General features: G+C 45.3%; 1 protein-coding gene across 3 annotated transcripts in view; it reads left to right on the top strand.

The window, feature by feature from the left end:
- Positions 1–1167: 1167 nt before the first annotated feature.
- Positions 1168–27656, top strand: part of Grk5 (G protein-coupled receptor kinase 5) — a 193247-nt gene continuing 166758 nt past the window's right edge. For all 3 annotated transcript variants that reach the window (XM_020186188.2, XM_074078204.1, XM_074078205.1), the window contains exon 1: positions 1168–1454. In XM_020186188.2, coding sequence (XP_020041777.2) covers positions 1403–1454 — 52 coding nt within the window. In that variant the 5' untranslated portion in view covers positions 1168–1402. The remainder of the gene's footprint in view (positions 1455–27656) is intronic.

The following is a 27656-nucleotide window of genomic DNA, read 5'->3' as shown; positions in this document are numbered from 1 at the left end:
ACTTTTGGACAGAGAAGGCCCAGAGCCGGCTTCAAAACGGATATCCGGCGGGATGTAGAGGAGGCAAAGGTCTCATTGTTCTCTGGGGCCAGGCGGCCCCGCCCTCAGCCCATAGGACACTCGTGGTAGACCCTAGATGACTGGAGGTCCTGTTTGCTAGGAGTAGGGTCTTCGAAGGAAACGAGGCTGGACACAGATCTGGAGCATAACAGTGGAAGGAGCTGAGAGCCCCAAGTTAAACAACCCGCCGGCTCGGCGCAGGCCTGGCTGTTACTCGTTAACTCTCCCTACAGCTGACTCAGGCGATTGCGTCTGCGTTCCTACAACCTAATCTGAAAGAGTTTGGTAGTAATTCGGATCGCTGACTTGCGGGCCTCGCGTCCTGCAAGACTGGTTATTAACAGAACGCGTCGCTTCCCACGCTTGGATCCCTTGAGTTCTCGGGACGCTGTCCACGTAAACCTGCCGCCGCCAGGAGGCGCTCGGGCCGCGCGGGGAGCCGCCGTCGGCTCTCGGACCTTCCCGCCCTCGGAGGAGACAAAGTGCACCTTTGTCAGCGACCTGGCGTGTGTGCGCGAGACGCCTGGCAGTGGCCGCGCCAGCCGCGAGTGGGGGACCCCGGGCTGGCGCCGCTGCCCCAGGACTCAGCCCGCTGTTGTCCCAGAGGAGGTGGGCTGAGGCCGGGCCAGGTCGGGCCGGGTCGGGCCAGGCTGGCTATTCTTCCATCACAGCACCCCACCGCCGTGGCCTGTGGATTCCGCTTTCAGGGCTTTTAGCGTGGAGGTTAAGAGGCAAGCGGGCCAACGCCCCGTGAGTGTGGGCTCCGGAAAGGCTGAGCCGCTTTAGACTCGCCCTCCGGCTGGGCTGGGCCGTCTACGCTCTCGGTGCCGTCTGGGCGGCTCTTCGGATCCCCAGCCTCGCTCTTCCCGCCTCGCCCTGCGCGGGCGAGGACTACAAATCCCAGCAGACCCCGCGCGGCGAGCGCGACTTGGGAGGCGCGGCTGAGCCTGCGCCTGCGCAGTGCGACGGCCCGAGCCTGGAGTACCACACCCCCGGGAGGGACAGAGTGGAGGCTGAAGCATCCGAGGCATTAAAGCATCCGAGCGAGCCGGAGGGGAGGAGAATGGAGTGACAGAGACACGCGGAGGGTGGGGGGTGGGGGGGAAAGTGTTGAGGGAGGGGGGAGGGGGGCCACAGAGGGAGGAAGAAGCGGCGGCGGCGGCTCCTCGGTGCAGAGGGGGAAACTCCGAGGGCTCAGCAGGAATAATGCGGTAGCAAGGCGGGCTGCTGGCTCCCGGCTCCGGCAGCAGCGGCGGCAGCCCGAGCAGCGGCAGCAGCAGCGGCAGCAGCACAGGCTCTGACAGCCCCGCCGGCCGGCTCCCTCGCTGACCGCCGACTGTCAATGGAGCTGGAAAACATCGTGGCCAACACGGTCTTGCTGAAAGCCCGGGAAGGTAAGCGGCGGGGCCGGTGCGTGCCTGGCGCAGTCGCCGCGGGCCGGGGTGCGGGTGTCGGCGGCGTGTGGGATGAGGCTGTGCGTGTGCAGGATGCTTGCAGTGAGTGAGTTGGTTTCGAGCAGGACAGCTCGTAGAACTGTGTGTCTGCAAATGTTTGGAGGCTTCTTGCCCTTGGACTCAGAGAATTAGCATTTGGGCAGAGAAGGTTGCAGAGCTTAGGATGCTGAAATAGTCTCCAGTTTCCAGGTCTAACCTTACAGATCGTGCGGTCTCCGCAGCTGTTGAAAGGTTAGTTGGGAAAGCATTCTTTCAGGGAGAGAGGGGCAAACGTGCAAATGAAACAGCTTTCTGAGTCGCCCGGGATGGTTCTCTGTCTGTGTATTGGGGTGTGTGTGTGTGTGTGTGTGTGTTTGGGGGGGGGGTTGGAATTAGCAGAAGCCAAGTCTTTGCCTGCGCAGGCTGAGTTGATACAGACTATTGCTGGAAACCATCCACTGGAAATGTTTCTTAGGGAAATCCCGTCGTGTGGAAGGAAGCCTTTTAAAGGCAGAATAAGATGTTGAGGAATTAGCCTGTTCACGGAATAATGAAAGGATGGCTGTACAAATCATATAAAAACAGTTCAAGATTTCAGTGATGGTTACTATTTATTTATTTTCTGGGGTTAGGGACCGATAACTGTACTGTTTGGTTTTGGCTCAGTTAAGAAAGGTAAGTATGTTGGTGCTTAGATGTGTTTTGGATGCAAATCATTAAATTTCCTACCTTTAGCTGGCAGGAAATACCTTCCAAATGAAGTGGGTAGGATCCTAAATCATACCTAGAAACACTCTTCCTTGAGATTAGAAAAAAAAGAAAAAGAAAAAAAAAAAGTGGCCCAGAAACTTAGATGCTTCCTAAAAGGATTTGTGGTGTGTGTGTGTGTGTGTGTGTGTGTGTACATACATATTTGGGAATACCTAGAATTTATGTAATATCTCCTTTGCCAAGACTTGGATTCTGGTGTGCAGCCTTTTTATAAAGAGGGGAAGTGTTTTTTTATTTTCCTGGGGGGAGGCTTGATTTGATACCCACGGTAGAAGGCAGACAAAGCAAGGCTGACTTCAGAAGTGTCCTCGGTAAGCAGCCCATGAAAATGCCATACCTACTTCTTAATATTTTCATTCACCCACTTTGATGAATGAAGGAAGAATTTCTGGCCAGCAATAAAACGATTCATGTTTATCCAGCCCATTCCTTCACCTTGTGGCTCGGGACACGCTGTGCAGGCCGGTATGCACAACCCACAGTGGGCTGAGTTTCAGCAACTCAGCTTGGTGTTCATCTTACACTTTCTGTCACTTGTCGCTCTAAAGCAGACACCCGGAAGGTTTGTTTTGAAAGCCCCAAAGGAGGTAGTGTTTTGAAAATACTAAGCACAGTTTAAAATACTCAAGTTCACGGCCCCTCCGCCCCCAACACACACCCCCTCAGTTTTGTGGTGAACAGATTTTTATGGGGAAACTGTTATTTGGTGACTTTAGATTCTTAGACCTAGACTTTTTTTTTTTCTCCCAGCCTGACATTTTAAAAGAAATGAATCAAGCTGGGGGCTGTGGGCTTTCCCTTAGGCTAGGCAGTTCAGTCCTGGAGGGGAAGGAGAAAGCCCCTGCTTGCAGCTGTCACAGCTGGCCACCTAGTGGTGGGACTTGGTTGTACATCTCAGTGTCCCAAGGCTGGGAAAGTTTTTACCCTCCTTCCATTCTGAAATTATTTCTTGGGAAATCTCTGGATATTTTGGTGATGGAGGCCCCTCAAGTTTTGCTGCTTCCTCCTGTTGCCCAGGGGATCTGCTCCCCAATTATTTTGTGCCAGATATCTGTTTTTCAACATTTGGCTTCTGCTTTGAAAAGCTGTCCCTTAGAATAGGCAAAGTGCCGTCGTCCCCCTTCCTCAGTGGTTCTCCATGCTTGTCACTGCATTTACTGGCTGCTATTTGTGTTTGTCAGGTTAGCAAATAGGTTTTCTCAGAACTTTAGGGAGGAGAGGAAGTGTGTCTGTGTGCAGTGACTGACTCCCATCGGGCAGAGTTACAGTGACTAGAAGTGCTCTAGAATGTGCCCCTTGCTTTTTTCCTTTTAAAGTCTTTCAATTTTGTTGTGAGAGTTTGGTAGTCATCTCATAGTGAGAAACAGCTCTTGAGGATGTCTACGAAATGGAGAGGGTTTTGCCTGTAAGGACATAGGGAGAGTGATACATGAATGAGAAATTAATCATTTATGTGGAAGTTTTATTTTTTAAATTTGTGTTTTCCTCTCTTTTCTCTCTATGTCTAGAGAGAATGCATAATTTTAAGCCCTTCTACTTAATAAAGGCTGGGCCGTAATAAAGATTTGAGTCCATATATCCTAATCCATGTGAAAGATTTTGAAGTAAAAAAAAAAAAATTTCTCTCTTCAGTCCTCCACTTGAAGTCATTCTATTAAATTTAGTTATTCTCCAAATAGCATCTTAGCTAAATATTCACAAATGAAAGTTTCCAAGAGCCCTTGGTTTGATCCCCAGGACCCGAGGAAGGGAAGAGAAAGAACAAAATAAAGAAAGCAAGCGTTAGGCAGGTTAGTGAAATAACTAACATCAATTTTATAGTAAATAAAGAAAACTCCTGAATTGTTTAAAAGCACTTCTTAAGGATTCTTATGAATGGTTACAGATAAGAATATAATAGGTGAATGTGAAATTTAATTTAGTTAACAAAATACACTGTAAACAATTTTAAATGTTGCTTTTAAGTAAAAGTCACATTTGTCTCAAACAATAGAGACAGACCTTGAAGAAAGACAGACACATTGTGAGTGCTGTAAAGTAATTGTAGTTGCCCATGTTGGTGGGTAACTTCAGGGCTATTATTACACATTCTTAAAAGCAGATGGCTTGTAAATTCATTATACATTTAAATTCTTACCATATTAAAACATGTATAAAGTAGGAAACATTAATGTGGCAATGAAATACAAAACCTGGAGGTAGATTAAAAATGATTCATTACAAATAATTAGAAAATACAGCAAGCAAGTTTCACCTTTGTGACAATAAGAAAAAAAATAGCAATCTAAGTTCAGAATTCTAACCCCCTAGATGTGTATTTTGTGGGCTTTTTATTTGTCCTGATCTCATGGGAAGACATCAATCCAATTGCTCTTAGGAATTTTAGATTACGCTCCTAAAAATTATTGAGGAAAAAAGAAACAAGTTGAGACAGAATTCATGCCAATTTATGGAAATGAGCTAAGTGATTAAGCATTTAATGAAAAAGAAACCCAGACTACTCTTCTATCTATTTACATTTCAGAATCTCAGAAAATTGGCAGGCGAGCTAGTGTTGAAATAATGGTAGTGAGAAAGAGTGTTTGCAGAGCGCCTTTTGTGTGTTTCTTTTTGGTTTATTGCAGTAAAAGTTTTTGGTTTTCTCACAGTCTAGATCTGTGGTCTCACTGCTGAGAGAACACTGGTGAGAAGAAATTTTGCCAGGGCCCACCTTTCTGTTTTTCCCCAGCCAGCAGTAGCCATGTCTGGTCAATGAAGACATCAGGAGTACTAAGCATGTTTTCCTGAGCTGAGACTAGCCAGCACCGAGCACAGGAATTGAGAAGTTAGGAACGTAATGACTTTGCCATTTGTCACAATGGCTGAAAACCAGAATGTGCAGGAACCATTTGCTCAGATAACTGTGACTTGTTGACCTGGATCTTCCTGATGATCAAGATTAGGGACCTGGGTGAAGGTGAAGCTGGGGACCAGAAAGGCTGGGGAGGGTGGCAGGAGGAAGTGAGCTGGCTTCCAGGCCTGGGAGGGGCAGGCTCTGCCTTGGATGGACCTGGCAGCAGGTTCTAAGCCAGAGTCCACCCCACCTCTTTTCCAAGCCTTGCACCCCCAGTTCATGATGGTGAACCTAGAACATGGCTGAATTAAGTTCTTGGAATATTGGGGTATTTGAAGCATGCAGCCCTCTGACAGCTTAGTCAGCCAACTTAGTCTATCCTAAGTGTCTCCCTTCTATCTTAAGGTATTGGAGAGCAGCAGCTTTTGTTATGGTGAAGGCAGCTAGCTCATGTGAAAGCAGCCTGGCCCATTAAACACAATGCCGTTAAATGAAACTGTCTTTTATTTTACATGTTTCCTTTTCAGTACTGACAACATGGGGGTAGAGAAACCAAAAGCAATATTTCAGAAGGCCTTCTTTCTAAAAGAAAGTTTTCAAACGATGATTGTAGTTAATCTCACTGCCTGTTTTTATAATCATCAGATAAATGCCCACAAGACTCATCTTTCAGTAGCTTAGCTGCTTCTTGTCAGATTCTAAACTCTAAAGAGCGTGATTCTTGCAGTGCCCAAACTAATCCTTGTTTAAATTATGTCTTCGGAAGCCATAACTCTTGTAGTGGCTTGCTAAATGATAGCCTTTGGGTCTGCACTGAAGGCTGCAAGAAAGCCCAAGTGAATTTCAGGAACAGGCTCAACACATGACCAAAGACACCTTTATTGAGGGCTATTTGACCCATGCCTGGGGACTTCAAGTGTTTTTATGAAACATCTTGGTCTGCAGGCAATATTTAGTTAGTGTGTGTAGCCAATAGATTTCTGGCTAAATATTCATTTTAAAAAGCCTTATGGCTACAAAAAGGTGTTATTGCCATAGATCATGCAACCCAGAAGTGAAACTTGAGAAAACAATAGAAAATGATAGTACTGGGAGGCACTTAGAAGAACATTAGGAATGTCTTCAGTCCTGCCACCCTCACCCCCTCCCCTCACATCAAAGTAGAATAGCAAAGACAATGGATCGTTGGATTATGACCTTAAATCATAGGGGTAATTTCTATTTTAAAAATATCCTGTTATATTTCAGTGAAAAGTTTTATTTAAAAAGATCCTAAATATTGACAAGATTTATTTTCAGAGATTGAAGATAATGTTGTTCTTTTTATTCCCATTCAGACACTGGAGGAAGCATTCCATTTTGTATTAATCATGCTACTTTTTAGAAAGAAAGCAGTTACTTCCTGACTCGACCCTGCCCCCATGCCCATTTCTCATTTTGAGAAAACCATTCTTAAATTATCTCCTGAAACTCTTACAAGGGTAAACTTTATTTATGCATCTGCTCACCATTTGATTGTTGAAGGACCCTGGGCAGAGGTGATACTTTAAATGTGAGCCTTGGGATAAAAGCATGGAGAGATGGGTTAAGATATGCATTTGGGCAGCACTGTTTTCATTTTAGGCCTTTTTGTTTTTGTTTTTTTGTGTTCTGGGGCCAAACTCAGGGCCTTGTGCATGCTAAGCAAGTGCTTTACTACTACCCCAGCCCCCTTTCAAGGCTTTTTAAACTAGCAAACTACACATGAGCAGAACTGGATTTTTCTTCCCCCGAAAGAGCTGAAGCTGACTGTGATGTGAACCCTGTAGCTGGGTGGACTGTTGTGTGAACCCCATAGCTGGTGGACTATAGTGTGAACCTTACAGCTGGGTAGACTACATTGACTTTTACTTTGGACAATGGCCCAAGGGGCCGGTGTATGACTGAAGGATAACTGAAGGGTTACACTTGAGGGATGAGCCTGAATCTGGAAGACAAGTACTAATTTTCTGGGACATTGTTCTTATGAACAACAGTTGCTACACATGAAAGCCACTAACAAGGTCAGGAAGACCCTTTGGTTGAGGGAGGATGAGCTCCTGGAGGAACACTGCTGTGCAGTAGTGTCTTTGGGCAGAGCTTTGGTGCCTTTCCCGAGTAGAGGTCTGGGCCGGCTGATGGGCTGGATAGAGAGGTAGGGGCTGCCTTCCTTTATGGCTCTTTGTTGGGATTGGGTGGTTGTGTCATCTGACATAACCTGTCACTGGAAATGACCTGAAAGGGTTAAGGGCATCTAGTCCTCTAAAGAAACTCTGTCCAACATGATAGCCACTAGCATGTCACTATAGATTTAAACTAACTTTAAAATTCCAGTTCATTAGGCATGCTAGGTACATTTCAGTGTTCGATAGCCACATGAAGTTAGTGGACACCTTATTGGACAGTGCAGTCTAGCACATTCCTGTCATAGCAGAAAGTGCATTTGGACAGAGCAGTTCTAGAGAGTTCTACACAGTGGAGTATGATGCTCTCGTAACTTCCGATATGAAAAATGAGGGGAGTGTGGAAGAAGAGAGAGATCAGAAAGAGAGGGAGGAGGGATGGAGGAAGACAGAAGGAGAAAGAGAGATAAGAGAGGTAAATGGATAGGAGGAGAGGGAGAGAGCCTCGGAGGAGGAGTGGGGAAGAGATCAGGGAGGGAGAGATAGAGCTGGCCAGGCTTGGGGTGGGAATGGGGGACTTGGCACGACTCAGTTCAGTTCAGGGGCAATCCTGGATATTGGCAATGGTGCCCCCATTCATATCTTGTTGGGAAACTTGCTTAATTTGAGCAACTACTTTCCTGTTTCAGATTAAGTGTATGATACAAACATATATGGAGCCCTGCGTTCCTTCTTCAAACTCCTAATGTGAGGATACTTTGAAATAGTCATTTTATTACAAAAATAAGGGCCTGTGGTGTGGCTCAAGTGGCAAGAGGGACTGCCTAGCAAGTGTGGGGCCCTGAGTTCAAACCTCAGTATGACAATTAATAGATAAATAAAATAAGTTGTGAAAGGACAGCAGATCCATAGATGGAAGAAAAAGAAACTTCCATGGACTTCAAAAAAGTGGTCTAAAATGAAAATGGGCAGAACAATATAAAGGATTTCTACTTCTTCCGAACAGGACAGACTGCAGTAAGAAAAGATGTATTTAAAGATGTCAAAGACAGAATGTTCTTGTAACCACTTCAAAATGGTTTCTCCTTACAAACCGTTTTTTGTGAGATTTTAAACATTTTAACAATAACCCAGTAGGGCACACTTATAAAGGAAAGGAAGTATTTGAAACACTAAAACAGTTGGTTGTTTTTCAGTGTCAGAAGCAAGGAACTCTATTTGAAATTGTGCTGGAGTCCACTGGTGACATCCTCCCAATAGAAGGTAGTCAAAAATTAAGCCAGTTGTGATAGGGCTAGCCATGTCTCTAGGAACTTGTAATCTGTGGAAGATCAATGTTTTTTTAAAAGGCAACGATGAAATGAACCTCAAAGGACAACTTCCGGGGCCTGTGCAGAAAGCAAAAGAACTGAGATAAACAGATAAGAACATTCCTGTATTGGGAAGTGGCAGAGGCCACAGGCTGCCGGTGCCTTGGTGGAGCTGAGCCTTCTCAGTTGTTCTTTATTTCCAGAAGAGAAACAGTGGACTCCCACCCTAGAGAGTTCTGTATAGAACTCTCTAGAACTGTTCTGTTTTTTCTCCCTGCTTAACAGATGGGGAAACCAAGAAAGAGGAAACAAAGGGCCTCACTTGTCCAAGGTTACTTGAACTTGGACTTTTTGAGAGCAATTGCAGGTAGACCTCTCATGGCCTCCAGAGTGTCTCCATGTTCCCATACAAACTTCTTTCCTCCCCAGTAAGAATGGAAGCTAAAAGCCAAACTCATTTCTCAGGTAGAATGGTTTCTAAATGTAGTCACCCATGAGGTTGTAATTGTGGCAGAGAAAGTGCATCTCTGTCAGACTTCCTGGAGAAAGGGGCAAACTAGGGTCATAATTTTCTTCCCAGAGCATGATTTCAGCAAAGTGACAATTTGGGAGCAGCTGGGTAAAGTAATTCCTTCTAGGGGATGAATGACTTATCAGTGAATCCTTGCAGTAGGTGTTTCTATCTTAAAAGTGTAGCTGTGTCAACTCAGGTGACTCTGGTCAAGAGGTGGATAGGGGATGGACACACTGTGGTATACTTTCCTGCACATGCATGAACACACACATGCCACATACTTGTATGGCTGTGTCTTCCTGAGTCCCATTACCTGTGTCCCACCCACTAACATCAAATGAGCAAGGATAACCTTTTTTGTATTCTTTGTCTTCCTGGTAGGCTAGTGACCAAAGATGTAACCATAAGTCTCAGGGCATTAAAGCAGATGGATGGTGGTGGTGGTGGGGACAGTGATGGGAGGGCCACATGTAGACAGCAGCACTGCTTCTTTTCTTTGGCATAGCAAAGAGGTGGGCAGTGGGCAGGCCGGTTCCAGCTGGTGTTGGCTTACCATGTGCAGTCATATCTGCCCAATGTCCCCTTCCTACTCCTCAGACAATCCTGTCTTTAGGCATCTCCCTCAAAGTGGCACCTTAGTTTGTAAGCTCAAGTCTGTAGTTTTCTTCACTTAATACAGAAGTGGAGGGCTAGAGTGGGGGAGGTGGGAGGATTCCTCTGCCAGATGAAGGGCACCCTGCTCTCCTTCCTGAAGATGGGGTACATAGAAAAGCTCTCACAGAGTTAATCCCTCTCCAATTTTCAGTGTTAACCTTATGAATGATTGTATTTAGAAACCATGTCAATCTCTCTCTCTCTCTCTGGCTCTCCTTGCATTCATTTAGCAATTTTACTTTGTGAGGCGAGAGAGTCTCTAAGAACCATGGACATCTTTGGGAGTCCCCTGTCAGACTTGGGCTCCTGGCCAGGAGGTAGCATGATGTCACTGCCTGATAATTAGGGGACAGGAAGCCATGCCTTTGATCTGCTCCTGCAGGGGAGGTATAGCTCTGAATTCACCCACCTCAGGAAGGGAAGGGGGGTGAGGGATAGAATTACTCAACTGCAGGATGGAAAGAGCACAGCCAGTGTAATTGGCCTGCATATTTGATAAAACGTCTTGTGAAACCTCATTTGAAAATGGAATTCCATCTTGGCTGAGCCTTGGCAGCACTTCTGAAATGGAGACAAGCAGAGAAGGGTCAGCAGATGGCCCGGGAAAATCTGCTTTCAGTGGCTGGTGAAGAAATGTGCTCCGCTTTGTCTTTGTGTCGTCTGTTAATATGCCTAGGATGAGCATGGTGGGACATGCAGACAACAGCCCATGATAAGGAAGGAGCCAAGCTGCAAGAAGAGTAGGGGGATAGGGTAAGGACAAATAATTGGGCTGTTGACTTGAGTGATAAAGGCTGCCCAATATCCTCCTTGGAGAGTTGTGGGTGGATGCCACCATGCCTATAGTCACAGATGAGGGAGAATGTATGTTAGCAGAGGGTGTACCTGTAACATCATGGATGTTCAGATACTTCCAGAATGAGTGACTGGTGCTGTATTTGTGTTGCGGGAAGGCAAAGGGGAGAGCAGAGAAAGCAAGATTCTTTAGGAAAAGGCCTTGATATCACAGAAGACAGTAAATTAGGAAATGCTCCAACATGGTTAAGAAAGATTAAGGGTAGAGGGCCAGTAGGAAAATGTTTTTCAAATGTTTGTCCTAACTGTGAAAAATGTTTGGCAAACTCCCCCTCCCCCACTAAGTTGGAAGCGGTTTGTTTTCGTTGTTTCAGCAGAAATAAATATTTGCATTAGACCAAATGTTCGGGGCAAACAGCTCTCCTGAGTTTTGAGGTGGTGTGTCGGTTGGAGGAGATGCTTCATGCTGGTAATACTCATCCCTTTTTTTGGCCAAATTGAAGGTAGCTTAGGACAGGATCTTCCCATGCTTTTCACATCACTACTAGAAGGAGACTGAGCAAATGGAAAGAAAATAGGAAGCCAGGCAATGGACCCTTCCAGAGACCTAGGAATAGCTGATGACCTGGTATTTGAAGGATGTCATCAATAAAGAAAAATTGCCTTCTGCTCATGGCAGGGAGGCTGGATCCAATTAAGACAAGGAAAACATATGTTAACTCGAAGGAAAAGTTTCTAAAGAGTCAATTCTGTAATTTCTCTGAAGAGGAAGAGACCAGCCTGATGGGGCTTTATGGGTGATGCCAAACCCTGTGATATATAATAATTAGTAACCACTGGTTATTCTGCCACACACTCATTCCCCAAACCACTAACCATCGCTTGGGATGGAATGCACCAGGCCTAGATATTTGCCCCAGATGTCTTCCCATCAGCAGTATCCAATTAGAGTGGATTTAAAAAATCAAAGCTTAATTCTCTGTAACAGATAGCAAAATACAAATTGAGGAAGGGAAGCCTGCTTTCCAAGGATGGTTGAGTGGTTAATGCAGGTGAAGGCTTGTCTTCGGGTACCCTTCAAGCACACTTTTTAGTTTACCTCTCAGTGACGATTGGGTGACTGACTGTTTTCTGTCATGGTGCCTGGTGTTCTTGCTAGTCTTTTGGGGAGACTGAAAACATTTCAGGAATGATTATGATGGGGCAAATGGTTTGAGAGGCCTATGAGAGTGGGAGTTCTTTCTGGGTAAGTGCTGAGAAGTGAATCTGGGCCTGTGGAATTTCTGTCGCCCTGGGTGAACTGTATGCTCTGAACACCTGTCTGTGTAAGAGCAGGAGGTTCACTGGGAGCAACATTCTGATATAGCTATGGATTGGCTGCTGTCTCCTTCATACCAGAAACCCAGTGAGACTAGTTCATGCTTGCTGCGTACTTGGTACCATGCTGGGCTCTAGGAGGAGGGCGGGAAGGCGGGCAATGACATCTTCTTTCTAAAACAATAACTTAAAAATTATCAAGCCCTTTGTGATCATCATTTTCCTTAATCTTTCCAACTTGGTGATTTATTGTTCTCCATTCTTAACACAAGAAGAATCCGAGACTCAAGAAGTAATTACTTATCCTAGAGGCACCTATTAGTTCTAGAGCCAAACCTGGTCTCATTGATTCTCTTTTTGTTCCATCACAGCTGCGCTCCTCCATAATCAGACCAGCTCTTTGGAACATCAATACTAACATATATGAGACATTAAAAAATGAATCAAGTATACAGCTGTGACTCACAGTTAAATAGGAGTCATTCTGTCTACTTTTTAAGATTTCAAAAAAAAAAGTGCACAGATAATGCTTGCTCTCAAGAAAATTCAAATAAGGCAAAGTATCAAGAAGAAGCCAGAATCCCTCTTCTCCCGTGTGCACTGCTATTGGTGCCACCATTCACAGAGAATTACTGTCAGCCTTAGGTGGGCACTTCCCCAGCTCTCTGTGTACGTCTATGCATATGAACATAGAGATACCATTTTGTAGGAGTGAGATCCTACATTCCCGCTGTTCTGCTGATGTTTTCAGTCAACACTGTGTTGCAGAGCCTTCCCGTATCTGTGTTTACAATGTCTCACAAAATGAATGGGTGTTAAGGAAGACTTTGGAAGCTGAGTGCACTTCAGTGGAATGCTGGGTATTTTCTCGCAAACCCTTGGGGCTGTCCAGTTCTAAAGAGGTCTATGTCTCTGATTCTCTTTGACTCGTTTTCTATTTAACCAAGCCCCCATGTAGGGCATGTAGGCTTTCCAGTTTTCAAATATATTGTAAGCAGTGGAGGAATAGTCTACCTACTGTATATTCATCTTTGTGCACTTTGAAGACTTAAGCTTTTTTTTCCTGTGTGAGTGTCTGCCTAGTAACATCTCCTCCCCTTTGGGAAGAATAGTAGTAATTTCTGAAATAGAGTTAAGTTACCCTAGGGATGTCCAAAGTACATTTTCTTATGAGAAAGGAGCGTGACACATGTGACATGATATTTTTTAGACTTTTGGGATTTAACATCCCTCACCTCTGAATAATCAGTCATCTTTCCTATGGCATTCAAAGCTTGGATTAAAGAAGTCAAGGTTGAGTTCAGTTAAAGACTTTTACTTGTCAATGACTCTTTTTGCTTGTGTAAATCAGTCAGGAAATACAGGCTCAGAAAACAAGCCCTGGGCAAAAGCAAAGGGTGAAGTAGGGGTGAATGTGACCCAAGTACTTTATACACACGTGTGAAAATAGAATAATAAAACCTGTCAAAATTAATTTTAAAAGGGGGAGGCAAGGGATAAGAAAGAATAATAGAGGGGCTGAATTTGATTGAAGTACATTGTATTCATGTATAGTATAGAAATATTACACTGAAATACAACTTTATTTTCACCACTGACATATGTTAATAAAAAATGTGAAATAGAAAAGAAGCCCACAGCTTTGTAAAGGGGGTCCAGCATTTCTCACTTTTTTTGAGACAGGGTTTCACTATGTAGCTTAGGCTGGCATCAAGCTCACCATCTTCCTGCCGTCACCTCCCAAGTGCTGTGCACCACTATGCCTGGCTCATTTTTCTCATCTTCAGCCATCATGATCACCCTGTTATCATTATCGCTCTTACTTCAATTTGAGAAGCTGATTTGGCTCAGAGAGGTAAAGCAATTTTCCAGGATCACACAAGCAAGGACCCACTTTCCTTCTTCCTGTGGTGTTGACCCATTGCAAAGTTCCATATCTCAGGGCTTCTGTGTTTGGTTGTTCATTGCACAGCTCTTCACATCATAGAGATAGTAAATGTGTAAATGGATCAGAAAGTGTCCTGAGGACGAGGTGCTCTTTTCTAACCCTTTCCAAGGTGCTGCATGGTGTTGGCTACACTCCTGTCTATCTACACAGCATTGTCCTCTGTGGAACGTGGTGGCTCTTCCGTTGTTGTAACTGCTTTGGTTCAGAGTTTGCATGTGATTTACCCAGGTGAGAGTTGCATGGTTCCCACCTGGCGAATCGAAAGCACAAACAAAAATAGCACAAGGTAACCCAAGTCTGGGGTGCTTCCTCCCAGTTTACCTCCCTCCAAGCCAAGGTTGGCATGAGGCATGTTCCAAAGCCCAGGCTTCAATAATTTTAGAGCTCCTGGAGGGGGGAGTGATGTTTCTTCCCAGAAACATTTGCAGATTGTGAGCTTGCACTTTGGCACTCACAGCTGCCTGGAAGCAGCAGTGACCACACAGAGAAAGGCCACCCTTAATGGACATGGCCATGGGTTGGATGTCACCTTTGAGTGAAGTAAAGAGTGCTCCATCCCATAGCCAGCACCTTCTTTACTGGGAGGAGGGACTAAGATCCAAGGGAAGCCCACCGTAGGCCAGGGCCAAAAAAAAGCCTCCAAAGTGGGCCAGTCCCCAGACCTGGACCTTAGAGCTCCGCAGCTGTGTTAACACTAATTCCTGGGCTGGCTGGGTATGCTGGGGCTGCTGTACAAAGTTGTGGCTTAGAAATGTTTTGCCCTGCAGCTCTGGAGGCCAGAAGTCCAAAATCAAGGTATGGCAGGATCATCCTCCTCTGGGAGGTGCTGGAAGGCCTGTTCTAGGCTCTCACCTTAGCTTGCAGATGACCATCTTCTCTTTCTCTTTCTTTTTTTGAACTCTGGGCCTCACACTTGCTAGACAGATGCCCTACCACTTGAGCCACTCTGCCAGCCCTCCCTGTCTCTCTTCACATCACTTTCCCTCTGCATGTGTCTGTTTCTGTGTTCTGATCCCACACTGGTCCCTGTTTTTGTAGGCTTTTTTTTGAGACAGGTCTCACTGTGTAGCCCGTGCTGACCTGGAACTCTCAATCCTCCTACCTCCACCTTCCAAGTGGAGATTACAGGAATCTGCTACCACTCCTAGCCTGTTTTCCCTTTTTTATAAGGGAAGTGTTGGATCAGGGCCTACCCTGAAGACGTCATTTGAGCTTGATGACCTTCATAAAGACCCTATTTCCAAACAAGGTCACATTCTGAGTATGGGGGGTTAGGACTTCAACTTGTGAATCTCAGGGAACACAGTCGAGTCCATAACACAGGCCTTGCCCATGATGCATCCAGTTAGAAGCTCATGGGGAAAGCCTGGGAATCTGTGTTCCATAAACTCCCCAGGAGGTTCTGTGGATGAGCCGGACTTGGGAACCGTGGAACCCGACAGCTCCTTGCTGTTCTGTGTCTCTTCTGAAATCATCTCTGAGCCTTGACTGCAATTTAGCTCTGCACACAGGACTCTGCTCTGCAGCTCCTGCAGCTGGTGTCTGAGTCCCACCCTCTCTCAGCATCCCATCCTATTCTGAACCACTGGGTTAAAAAAAAACCCCAGAACATTAGTGTCTCCCCCACTAACCTGCAGGCTCTCTGACGACTGGGACAAGCTCTCCTTGAGCCTCACCAGATGCTAAAGGTGTCCCAAGTCTGCCTACCAAGGCCAAGTACACCTGGTGCAGAATCATCTAGGAGGTTCTGGTTCTGCTCTTCAGCAGCACCTGGGATAAACACATTGATCTTAGCAAAGGAAGCCTCAAACATGAGACGATACCTCTTATGCCCACTGGAGGACGAAAGCCAGAGCCCCGCCCCTGGGTTCCCAGGCTGTGGTGATACTGTGCACCACTGCTGCATAACAACACTTTCAACCTAAGGTCACAATCTGCTGTCAAATGGGAGTGGTGGTTTTGATAACACCAGGCAGAGCTCAAAAATGTAGCAATTTAATAACTTGCCAGAAGTGGGATCAAGACACCCACTTTTTTCTTTTCCAGGTAACATGGTATCTTCTTTTGCTGTTAAATGCACTAACCTGACATGTTTCAATTCCTACTGAAAGCTCTATCACCACTCTGTGAAAGTGAAAGAGAAGGGGGAATGTGCCAGCAATATGCTGTGCAACCTTAGGCATGTTGCTCACTCTTGCTGAGCCAAACGTTCTTCAACTGTGTTTAATGTGCATTTGGCCCAGGTTGATCTCTGAGGCTCTTATTCTTAAAGTCTTGAAAAAAAAATTTTTTTTTTCCCCATGGGCTGTTCTGGGATTGAGGGCCTCATGCTTGCTAGGCAGGCACTCTACCACTTGAGCCACTCCACCAGCCCTTTTTTATGTTGGCTGTTTTTGAGATGCGGTCTTGTTAACTATTTGCCCTGGCTGGCTTTGGACTGCAATCTTCCTGATCTCTGCCTTTTGAGTAGCTAGGATTACAGGCGTGAGCCACCGGTGCCCAACTTCCAATCTTGAGAATTTGATAATGCTTTTCCACTGATAACAATTCAACTGTGGGCACTTCCTAATAGAATTTGATGTTAATTTGAAGAGCCCGCATTACACATTAACATGAAAATTATCCCAGAGGAAAAAGTTAAAGCCATAAGGAGCTATGTGTGTAACACAAACAGGACAAAAATCCACTGCTGCTAATTTAACTGCCGCCTACATTCTAAGAGCGGGAAATGCCTGCTTCTTGTATTTTCTTTAGTGGATTTTAGAAAGGAAAATGAAATAAAGAAATAAACAGTTTGATTGTTCTGCACTGTATTACCTTAATAAACAGTCTTCCTGGAAAGTTTAAAAATACACAGCTCTCCATCTGGCCAAGGAGAACACTAAGTAAATATTGTTGAGAGAACATAAAACTCTTGCATCTTAGACATGAGTGATGGCAACATTGCCCTGTGGACTTGAAGCTATCACCTGCTTTTCAACTTGACAGGGACGAATGGGCACTACCAAGCTCTCCAGTGGGCTCCCAGCATCCTGACCCGCTGCTTCCTTCTGCACCATGTGCCTTATCTCTACAGGTGACACACAGATTTCATAGTCGAGGGTGACTCCAGAGGACTGGGCTTCTGCTTCATTTTCTACATCTGGAAGTAGCTAAGGTGGAGGTTGGTGGTTTGCACTAAGGTGGAGGTAGGTGGTTTGCACTTGTTCTGTTGTAGCTTTGTTGCTAACTTGCCTGCGGCCACAGGCTAACAACTTGTTCGCTACCTTACAGGCTCACAAAGATAATGCCCTAATGATCATAGAGACCCAATAATAATCTGAAGACATTAATGCAGTTTCTGCCCCCAGATGCATGTATAAGTAGCATCTAATGAAGGACACATTTCAAATCTAGGGAAAAGAATAGCTTGCTCAGAGAATGGGGTTGAGATACTAGCTAAGTAATTGGGAAAGATATGTTAGATTGTTACTTTATACTAACTACAATAAATTATAGACCCAGTGAAGATTTAGGTTTCTGAAAATGAAACTATAAACATTCTAGAAGAAAGTGAATATTTTGTATAGTTTTGGGATACAATTACCGGAAAAAGATTGGACATATTTGACAATTAAGAAAGTAGTTCTCTATGACAAATAAGATAATAACACAAGTTAAAAGTTAAGTTGGATAAGTAGTCTTAATATATGATACTTATAAAAAAATCAATCAGAATAGGGTATAGTGCTATGTGCCTGTAATCCCAGCAGTCCAGAAGTGGGAGAATCTCAACTTTGAGGCTAGTGTGGGCTATGTGTGAGAATCAGTCTCAAAAACAATGAAATAAAACAAAATCAATCAGAAAGATGAACTGTGCAGTAAAGAGATGAGCGGATCTGAAGAAGTAATTCACAAAAGAAGATAAAATTAGTAGACAAGATGTCTTAGGCAGGAGTCTGTTTGCAAGTGACAGACGTTCAGTTGGAGTCAGTATGGACAAGTGAGAAGTCAGCTGTGGGACATTGGGATATCTTGTATTTCAAAGGAAGAGTAGGCTGTGCAGGACCAGCTTGCCTCTGCACCCCTGTAACCTGGAACTTGAAGACTACTAGCAGTCATCAACTGTCTGTCTGCTGCTTTCTGTCTGCCAGCCCCATGGTTCCTCACCTCTTTCCACATATGGTGGGGAACCATTGTGTGGTTTCACATCTTACAACTTCTGCCAGTTTCGAGAGACTGGCTTTTCTCTCCCCCATCCTGATTGAAAAATTCTAGGAAATGACTCTGATTGTTTTTTCTGTGTTAGGGTACCATTCTGAGACAGTTTGCATAGATTGCAGACATCAATTATTAGATTGGGGGCCACAGGTGTGATATATAAGGACCTAGAAGTTCCTGTTACAGCCAGAGAGGATGGGGAAGTAAGTGGAGAGATAGTTTGCAAGGGAAGCAAGTGGGTAGTGATTGCCAGGAGCTAGTGGTTCATGGCTTTAATCAATCCTATCTACTTGGAAGGCTGAGATAGGGAGGACTGTGGTTTGAGGCCAGCCCTGGCAAATAGTTCTCAAGACCTATCTCCATAATAACCAGAGCAAGATGGAGTGGAGATGTGGTTCAAGTGGTAGAGTGCCTGTTTTGTGAGTGCCTGCTTTGCAAGCACAAAGCTCTGAGTTTAACCTGCTGTCCCAACAAAAGGGAAGACAAACAAACAAAAAGAGGGTAGTGGTCAGATGGGTGTATGTAGCCATCTAGTACACAAGAAAAGAGGCCCAATTTCCCTAATAATCAAAGATGCAGGATCTTATGCTGACAGACATTTAAAACATTGATGATGCTTTATTAAGGAGGCATTGGTAAGCTGAGGGTAGTTTGCACCTGTAATCACGACTCCTTGGGAGGCTGAGGCAAGAGGATTGTAAGTTCAAAGCCAGCCCAGGCTACATAGAGAGAACTTGTCTCAAGAAAAAAAAAAAAAGTGTGGGTAAATAGGTTCTTTCAAACTTTCTGCTCTTGTTGCTGATAGGAGTGTAAATTGGTAAGTCTTTCTCAAGGACAGTTTGGCAATATAAACACCAAAAGGCATAAAACTGTAACCCTTGACCTTAAAACTTCACTTCTAAGACTTTATCTTAAGGAAAAGTCAATGTACAAATGAGATTCAGGAAGTTGTCAGTAGGGAATGTATATCATAGAGAAATTAGAAACAGAGCAGGGCATAGTGGAGCACGCCTGAAATCCCAGCACTTAGAGGCTGAGGCAGGAGGATTGAGAGTTCAAGGCCAGCCTGGGCTATGTAATGAGGCCCTGTTTCAAAAAACAAAAAGGAGAGGGGGAAGAGGAGCGAGAAATGTAAGGCCACTTGATGGGATCATAAATAAAATCCTTTAAAAGTGGCAAGTATTCTCACTCTCAGCCGGGTATCTTCCTTAGCACCTTATTTTAGCACTCATAAGCTTATTCCAGCTGTAATACTGCAGGGACTGTGGAAGTCTGTCCTTGAGTCCATTGTTTGACTGACTGGTTTGATGGAAGGCACGAATACAATGCCTCAGTGCATTTAGCAGTGTTTTAACTCTGCTACATGATGATACATCTTTTGAGTTCAAGGGTGAATTTGATTTTTAGGAGAGGCCTACAGTTTGAGCCACACCTCTAGCCCAAAAAGCCTTTAATTCCTTATTGTCCAGCTTGAGGTATAAAGGAGGCAGCCCCTTGGGGTTGCAATTTTGGAACTGAGAATTGGGGAGCAAGAAGGAGGAATGAAAGGAAGAAGGAATGGGACCGTCTTAGTGCCCTGCACAGGATTTGGGTTCACCTAAAACCTCCAGGGCACTCGCTTTGTTGGGTGCGGTAGCCAGCATCATGTGCTTTATTTTATAAAACATGATACTTGGTAGGAGGTGAGCACTGTGATTCTTGTTTGACAAGCGGAGGAGCTGATGGAGAGACAGACTGTCTGGAATCCTGTAACCAGGAGGCTGGGTTCCGGTTAGCACTGTACAGTGAACTCATGAGCGACAATAAGCAGGGCTGTTTTGTGCTGCACACCATTGGAGCCCATTGCACCGATAAGATTCAGTATTACCTGGGTGTATAGCAAGGGGCAAAGCACTTCAGGAATGCAGAGATGAGAGATACTGCTCATCTGCATCATGGTGGACATTCCAGTCTAGCTGAGTGATTGACAGGTATGTGACCAAGTCCGTTCCAAGGTAGACTTTAAGCAAAAAGGCAGCCTTGATAGGGGACAGGGGTCGACAGAGTTTTCATCAGAGAAGTGGCATTGGGTTGGGCCTTGACGACAGGTGGCTAATGGTGTGAAGCACCATCCATGCACAGAGCTTCTCCCGTACCAGGCACTGTGAGGGAGGCTTTACAGAGATATACAACTGTATTTGACATTGCAATCTGGTGCATTAGGGATCAGTGTCTTTTGCACATAACAGATCCAACAGAAAGTACTTGTTCAGGGCCACATGGCAGTAAGCGTTGAATTTGGATTTGACTTTCCAGCCCATGCTGTGGGAAGACTTCCACTGTATGAGGTTACTGGGTTGGTGAGGTAGAGACAAAGTTTCTTCACAGTGGGGAAGGTAAGTGGTGGTGACTAGGGGGACCAGTTTGAAGTGGCTCTGTTTGTCTGGAGTGGGAAGTAGTTTAGGGGAGCAAGGAAAAGGCAGGCTAGAGAAGATGGTCATGTGGGGAACTCTCCAAATGCCGGACTGAGAAGGCAGAAGTTCATGTTTTAGGCAAAAGGGAACCACTGAGCAGAGGAGGCTGATACTAGCTGTGCTTGAAGTCACCAGATCTGGCAGTAGAGTCTCTGAGGACAAATAGGCAGTAGTTCTGAGAAGTATATAGGGCCCCAGGGTCCTGCAAAAAGGAAGGGGTGTGTGGTGAGAGCAGCTTTGGGTAGACTTAATCTATGGAACTTGGTGCCTTTAGGATATGGAGGTAGGTGGAAATGCAGAACTGTGAAGTCTGTACCTAGGTGACACTGCAAGGCAATTTGGAGATGCTGCTGGCTCTGGAGAAAGGTGTGAACTTGTCTTGTATCTGAGTGGTAGATTGCCAGCCTGGAGCCTTAGGGCTCACAGGGCTCCTCCAGGCTAGAGGTACAGTCAGTAGCTACAGTCAGTACCTGTACAGGTACAGCAGTAGCTCTGAAGAAATGTGGGGTTAGATGACATTTGTTGTTTTTCCCTACTCAGCATCTACTCCCTTGTCTGACAACAGCACCTCCATTTTTCTTGGGTACCATTTCCCTGCATACTGAATCTACAAGGTTAAGTGGGGATGACTTCTCATTGACTCCGTTGGTGAGCCATATAACCCAGCCCTGATCCGTCAGAGCCTTGATTCTCTGACCTTAGGGACTGGTTCAGGGATGAGAATATGATTCTTGGGCCAGACAGGAATGCCCATCTGCAGTTGCCAAGTTGGTGGAAGGGAAGCCTGGAGCTGCTGGAGGCCATGCTACAGCCTGTGGGAGAATAAAGGCATTGTAGTACAATTCTGAATCAAAGGCTGATGGTGGGGAGCATGGGAAGGAGGGGAGAGAGAGACAGAGACAGAGGTCAGAGAGAGTGATTGAGAGATTGAAATTCTCCATCATGTTGTTTGATTTTGGTCTCCAGCTACCCTGGGAACCTGATGTCCTGGCTTCCTGTTTAGCAAACTGATGACAGTCAAAGAGTCCTGACTCACTCAGGATTAGAAGCAACATGGGTGGGGGACACCTGCCTTCCAGGATCAAAGACTACAGGCCCAGAGGGGTGGGACATGGACAAGAGGAGAAGGTCACTGGACTCAAAGAAGGCTGGATGCGAACATTTGGCCCAGGCATTGCATAGGGGCAGGTGCATTTGATGTTTGCCACAAACAAACAATGCAGTCCCTGACCTGGTTGGCCTTGTGGGACTCCAGTTGTAGCAAAGAAGAAAAAAAAATCAGGAAACAGGTAAACAAACACTCCAGTGACCATGCAATGTGAGCCCAAGGTGTTAGGAACAATAGCTGTGTGAGAGCCAGGAAGTGGATTCTGTCACACACATCGGTTTGCTCCCAAATCTGTTTCCTTGTGGAAGCCTGCACCTGTCCCTAAACTCATTCTGTAGCCAGCTTCTCCAGGGCTGGGTGACACTTCTCATCAGCCTTGGTTTCATCATCATGAGAAGAGCTATAAACCAAATTCAGAGTTTATGCCAGTGGGGGCCTCTTCTCAGCCACCTATTGGGAAGGTGCTGTTTTTATCCTAATCCTTCAGATGAAGAACTGGAGGCTCAGAGAGACTCAACTTTCCTGAGGTCATAGTAAGGAATGGAAGAGCTGGGATTTGAACTCAGGTTCTTGAATCTGTGCCCTTTTAACTACCATATTCTACTACATCATGTTGATGAGAAAAAGAAATCAATGAGTAGTTCATACTTACGAGTCTTATTTTATTTACTTCCTTATATAAATCTATTGCGTAGATACAACTGGTTAATCTCATTTTATAACTGAGGAAACTGAGGTGCAGAGAATTTAGGAAACTTGCCCAAATTCCACTGTCTGTAGGAGTCAGAAATATATTTTAGGATTATCTTTTTCAGATGGATTTGAAATGCTAATGTGCCTTGAGTTTAATTTGGAAGCCCAGAATGGGTGATAACTGTAATTTCTAAATGTGGCTTTCATCAATCGTGATGTTATTCACGTGTGGCTTTATGTTAAAGAAGCAGATTAGGAGAGGTAACATGATGGATGGACAATTTCAGCACCTTGATATGTCTATTGTTGGAAAAACCATATCCTGGGGTCCACAAACATATAAGGAATTGAACAATGAAAAGAAAAAGATCAAGGTTTAAAAACAAAATCACACCATTGTCTATTAAATTGGTTCCTTGGTGAAGGAAAAACCAAATGTACTACTGTTTGTGGGCTGTCTAGATGTCACAAATGCTGCTGAGTGGGAGTATGTGACAATTTTTTTTTTTTTAAATGAGGGCCCATTACAAGACATGCTTGGGCTGTTTCAACTCCCTGAAGCTCATGAATTGGTTCAAGAACAAAAAGCATGAATCATTTTAATGTGATAGTGCAGGGACGTTTGCCTGGATCATTTCTGACCTTTCTTTTTCTTTTTGGAAATGTTTTCTATATAGGAAACATATAATATAAGTACAATATAAGGTGGACTTGCAGACTGGTAGCCTATAAGCTCTGTGAGAACAGGGTCTGTGTGTATTTATTGCTGTTTATTGTGTGCACTGTATGCAGTAGGTACACAATAAGGCTTTTTTTTTTCCTTTTGGAAACAGATCTCTACGTAGCCCAGGTCAGCCTCCAACTTGCTGTGTAGCCCGGACTAGCCTTGAATTTTTGATCTTCCTGCCTCAGTCACCTGAGTGCTGGGATTACAGATGTTTACCACCATGCCCAGTTTGTAATAATGTTTTTTTTTCAGTACTGGGGTTTGAACTCAGGGCCTATTCCACCAACCCTTTTTTGGTGGTGGTTTTTTTTTTCTAGATAGGGTCTTGCTAACTATTTGTCTGGGTTGGCTTCAAACCGTTATCCTCCTGATCTCTGCCTCCTGAGTAGCTAGGATTACAGGCGTGAGCCACAGGCACCTAGCCAATAATTTTTAAATAAACTACAAAACCAGGAACACTTGAATTCTCCCCCATTCCAGGCCTATCCCTCTCTAGGAGGTGCTTAAGAGGCTGGCAGGTGGCCAAGGCGTAATGAGCGCTTACAAAAAGAGTCCGGCTGGTTTGGGTCAACAGGTAGAAGAAGTGACCCAGTCCTGGGAGGCCCCCTTTCCCCGGCTCAACTCTTACCATCCTGCTGGAAAGTCTTAAGAGTGCCCTCCTCTCCACCAGGACAAGAAGAGGTGGAGCCAGGGAGATGCAGATAGTAGACTCAGGGGAGGCAGGATGTGGCTTGGAGCTGGCTCAAGACTCAGTCAGAGTGGCACTGAATCTGGTGCTCCCAGAGCGTGTGGGCTTGGGGATTGTGATGGCCTTCCTGGGGAGACCCTGCTTTTTTACCTTCTGGTATCTCCAGGTCACCTTTGGCTGCCACTGTGGAGGACTGAGTTAACTAAGCTCTGAGTTTTAGTTGGTCATTTGAGGTGTACCTATTGTACTAAGTACTTTGTGCAACTTACTGGTGTTTTCTCTGAGACCTCTGTTTACTGATTCCCTTTATGTTGAACAGGTTATGTAAATACCGCAACCACTGTCAATTGCACAGCATGCTTTATCTCTTTTCCTTACAGGGATCTTTATAAAGGTGAGCAAATAGAGGACTAGAGAGCTAGTAACTGGCCAAACATCATGGGTCTTCTCATTGTCTAAACTAAGTGCAAGATCACAGCTCTTAAACTCCCCTTTCCTCTCTGCTGTGTCTCAGAAACAGCCCTGCTGTGAGTTTGGGTAGTAAGATTCAGGCCTTTGTTATAGATGGACCTATTTGAGTTATTGGTTTTACTCAATCACCAGGGCCTGTGAGCTGGTTAAGGACTTTATGTTGAGCCCATCTTACATATTTTTACTGGAAGTGCTACCACTCATTCTGTCTCTTACAGATCTATGTCAACAAAGCTGGTTGTAAAGGGAATATCTGTGCAGTGAATTTGAGTAACCAAGTCCTATTTTCTGATTATTTCCTGCCTGAAAAATAAGATTGCTTTCAGAAAGGGTCCCAGGAAGCCAGCCCCCAGAGAAACTGGGCTGTGAAGAATGAGAGTCCAGGGCCTGCCCTTGGCTACATCCTATCCCCATGCCAGGCTCTCCCCACCCTCTAGCCATGGGTGCTGCTCCTGGGACCATTCTTTGTGCAGATGTTAGCAGTTCGTAATAGTGTGGGCCTGGGCGGCAGGAGACAGACACTACTTATCATCTAGCTGAAAGGATGCCAACTGTTCAGCTCAGAAAATTAAAAAATCTGAAAATTTCACATGAATTTCTAAGATTTCTCTTAGAAGATGGAAGTTTTGGCAATATCAAGTGAGAATTCTTGTACATCATCATTTGTATACAATTGAAGAGCTAGGTATAGTGGTACAAGCCTATAATCCCAGCTACTTCAGAGGCTAAGGCAGGAGGATTCCAAGTTCAAATCCAGCCTTGGTAGCATAGTAAGACCCTGTGTCCAACAACAAAACAAACAGACTTGACAATTAAATATTGGTTGTCTCTTTTAAGCCCAGGTTCCAGACTCATTTCACCACAGACCTTGCTATGTTTTCTTACATTATACCAAGTCCCCTTCACTCATTTCTATCACCTGACCAACCTCTGGCTTTTGTCTTCTTCCATAGTGTATTTGCCTTGCAAACTTTTTACATACAAAGAACACATTTTTCCTTTGATAGGCATAGGACCGACTTAAGATGTAATTTCAATGAATGCTGAGTTTGCTCCTCCAGGACTAAGAACAGACCAGGGCCCCATGTGACTACTTAACAACAGGAATGTATTTGGAATGAAGGGGACACCAGGTATTACCAGCTTTCCAGCAGGCTAAGTGAATGGGCTTCCTCCAGGAAATCAGAAGAAATTTACTAAGCTGAGTGGTAGAAGCAGCATTCAGGGGGAGGGCCTTGAACTCCAGGGAGGCAGGGAGGAGGGTAGAAGAGAAGTGGGTGGGTGAAATTGGCTGGGGTGAGGGAGGAGAACCTCCCATCAGCCTCTCCATCTTCATGGGAACATTGGAGGCAAAGGAAGTGGAGGCAGGGAGCTGGGAAATACCCAGGTTTAGCTGCAGGGGTGTCCTGTACAAGTCCTTACAGGAAAGACTATCAGGAGTGCAGGACAGGGAGAGGGCTGGGTTTGGAGATGAAAATGGCTGAGCTTTCCTTCTTGCATTTCCAGTCCTTTCATCCACACTGAGTGGAGATTAGAGGTCCTGGAGCAGTGAGCTGGTCAAGGCAGGAAGAAGGTTTCTCTGGGTTTGCCCATGTCTCTGTTTTGGGTGCTCTCTGGGCCCAGAGAGGATTTCCTCGTCTGAAGCAGAGAGGATGCCCCTCAGAGTCTTGCATGTGGGAGGGGCAGACATTCTGTTTTCCTGGGTGGAGGGTGGACCGGAAGAAGGGAGGCCTTGCTCTGAAGATCTCAATTAAACTTTGGACTGGCTCACCCAGGGAGGTGGTGCAATTTCCTCTAAAGGTTTAAAATAAGGGCAGAGATTGGATTCCATCTGGAGCATAGGGTGTGGCCTGCCTGGTTCTGGGGTGGGTCCCATAATCTCCCCAGCCTTCTTTGTTCTGAGAGGAGACACCCCACCCATCACAGGCCTGAGCAGTTCCTAGGACTGGAAAGGTTTCTTCTCACACTTCAGGGTCACTGCTGGAAAAGAAAGCATCCTGGAGTCTTTGGCTTCATGGGCAACAAGCAGAGAACACCTATCTTCTGCTGGACACATGGAGCTAACACGCCTGGTGACTTAGGCTCTGTGTCAGGATGGAGCAAAGAGAATCTCATGCTTTTTACATGGCTGAAGGGCTGTGACTCTTCCAGGCCTGAAATTGACAGACACACCCTGTTTGCTATCTGATGTGGTCGGTCACATTTGGCTCTGAGGAGAAATAGTGACCCCTCCAAAGATGGGTGATCATATGCCTGGATGGGTCAGGATTAATAGTGTACCCTTCCATTCTTGGAAGGGTCCCTATTCATGGTCACTGTACCATGAAAGAGCAGAAAGAACTCAGAAGATTACTTACTTTATTTTGGAAGGGGGAGGGCATTGCATATAAGGCATTTGAAAAACACAGTTTTCCATTTAAGTGTGTATATGTATATTCCTTCCTGTAATCTAAATGAACTTGCTCAACTTTCAGAACATGACTCCTGCTGGAAAGAATGGAAGGAAGTTTTGTTTTGGAGAAGCTCATCTTAAAAAAAAACAAGCAGAATTTGAGAGAGCTCCAGCTGCCTCTGTCAGTGGGGATAGGCAGCAGCCCCCTGGGGACCTGAGAGTCCATGAGCGGATACTGCACATCTGGAACACCTAGGAATGCAGATGCCCAGGCCCTGGGGCCCTGAGGTCAGAGGCACCAGGATTGTACCTAGGGGCTCAGCCTTTTGTGGGGATCACTTGTTCTGTCTGTGACCATGGCTGATTGCAAAGGGTAGGGATCAGGAATTAAATTGACCCTGTGTCCTAGCCTCAGTCTACTACTTCTCATGTAGCAGAGTCCTCCTGTGGCATTGGCTTCCTCAGCTGGACAAATGGGAGATGACATCATCTGTCTCCAGGGCTCCTGTGAGAAGCCACGTGGGGAGTCAAAGGGCCACCAGCAGCTGAAGTGAGGGATTGGGGAGGCTTGGCTCTGTGGCCCCAGTGTGTCTATAAGGACCCTTGTCTCCTGTGGGCAAAAGGGGGAAGTGATACGTAAGCACATTCCTGTGAGGGTGTGTGTGGCAAATGGTCTTTTTAAAAATTTTATTTATTTACTTTGCGGTACTGGGGTTTGAACTCAGGGCCTACACCTTGAGCTACTCGCCAGTAGTTTTTTGTGATAGGGTTTTTGAGATAGGGTCCCACAGACTATTTGCCCAGGCTGGCTTTGAACCTCAGTCCTCCTGATTGCTGTCTCCTGAGTAGCTAGGATTACAGGTGTGAGCCATGGCACTTGGCACAGGTGGTCTTTAGGGAGAGTGAACTAGTCCTGTCAGTAACTGACAGGTTCATGAGGCTTTCTCAAAATGTTCAGTTACCTTTTCCTAACAAAAGCCTGTCTTCAGATTCTGCCACTCCTGTTAACCACAGGCTTCAGAGGGAACACTTAAATTTTGCCAAAATGAAGCTGGCATAGCTGTGGAAAGAAGTTTTATGGCAGTACTACATGTAATTGTGAAAACGGCATCATGGCTGGCTCATAGGGGATATTCACTCTTTGACCC

This window comes from Castor canadensis, chromosome 7 (genome assembly GCF_047511655.1).
Source record: "Castor canadensis chromosome 7, mCasCan1.hap1v2, whole genome shotgun sequence".
Classification (NCBI taxonomy): domain Eukaryota; kingdom Metazoa; phylum Chordata; class Mammalia; order Rodentia; family Castoridae; genus Castor; species Castor canadensis.
This window is presented reverse-complemented; position numbering and strand designations above follow the sequence as displayed.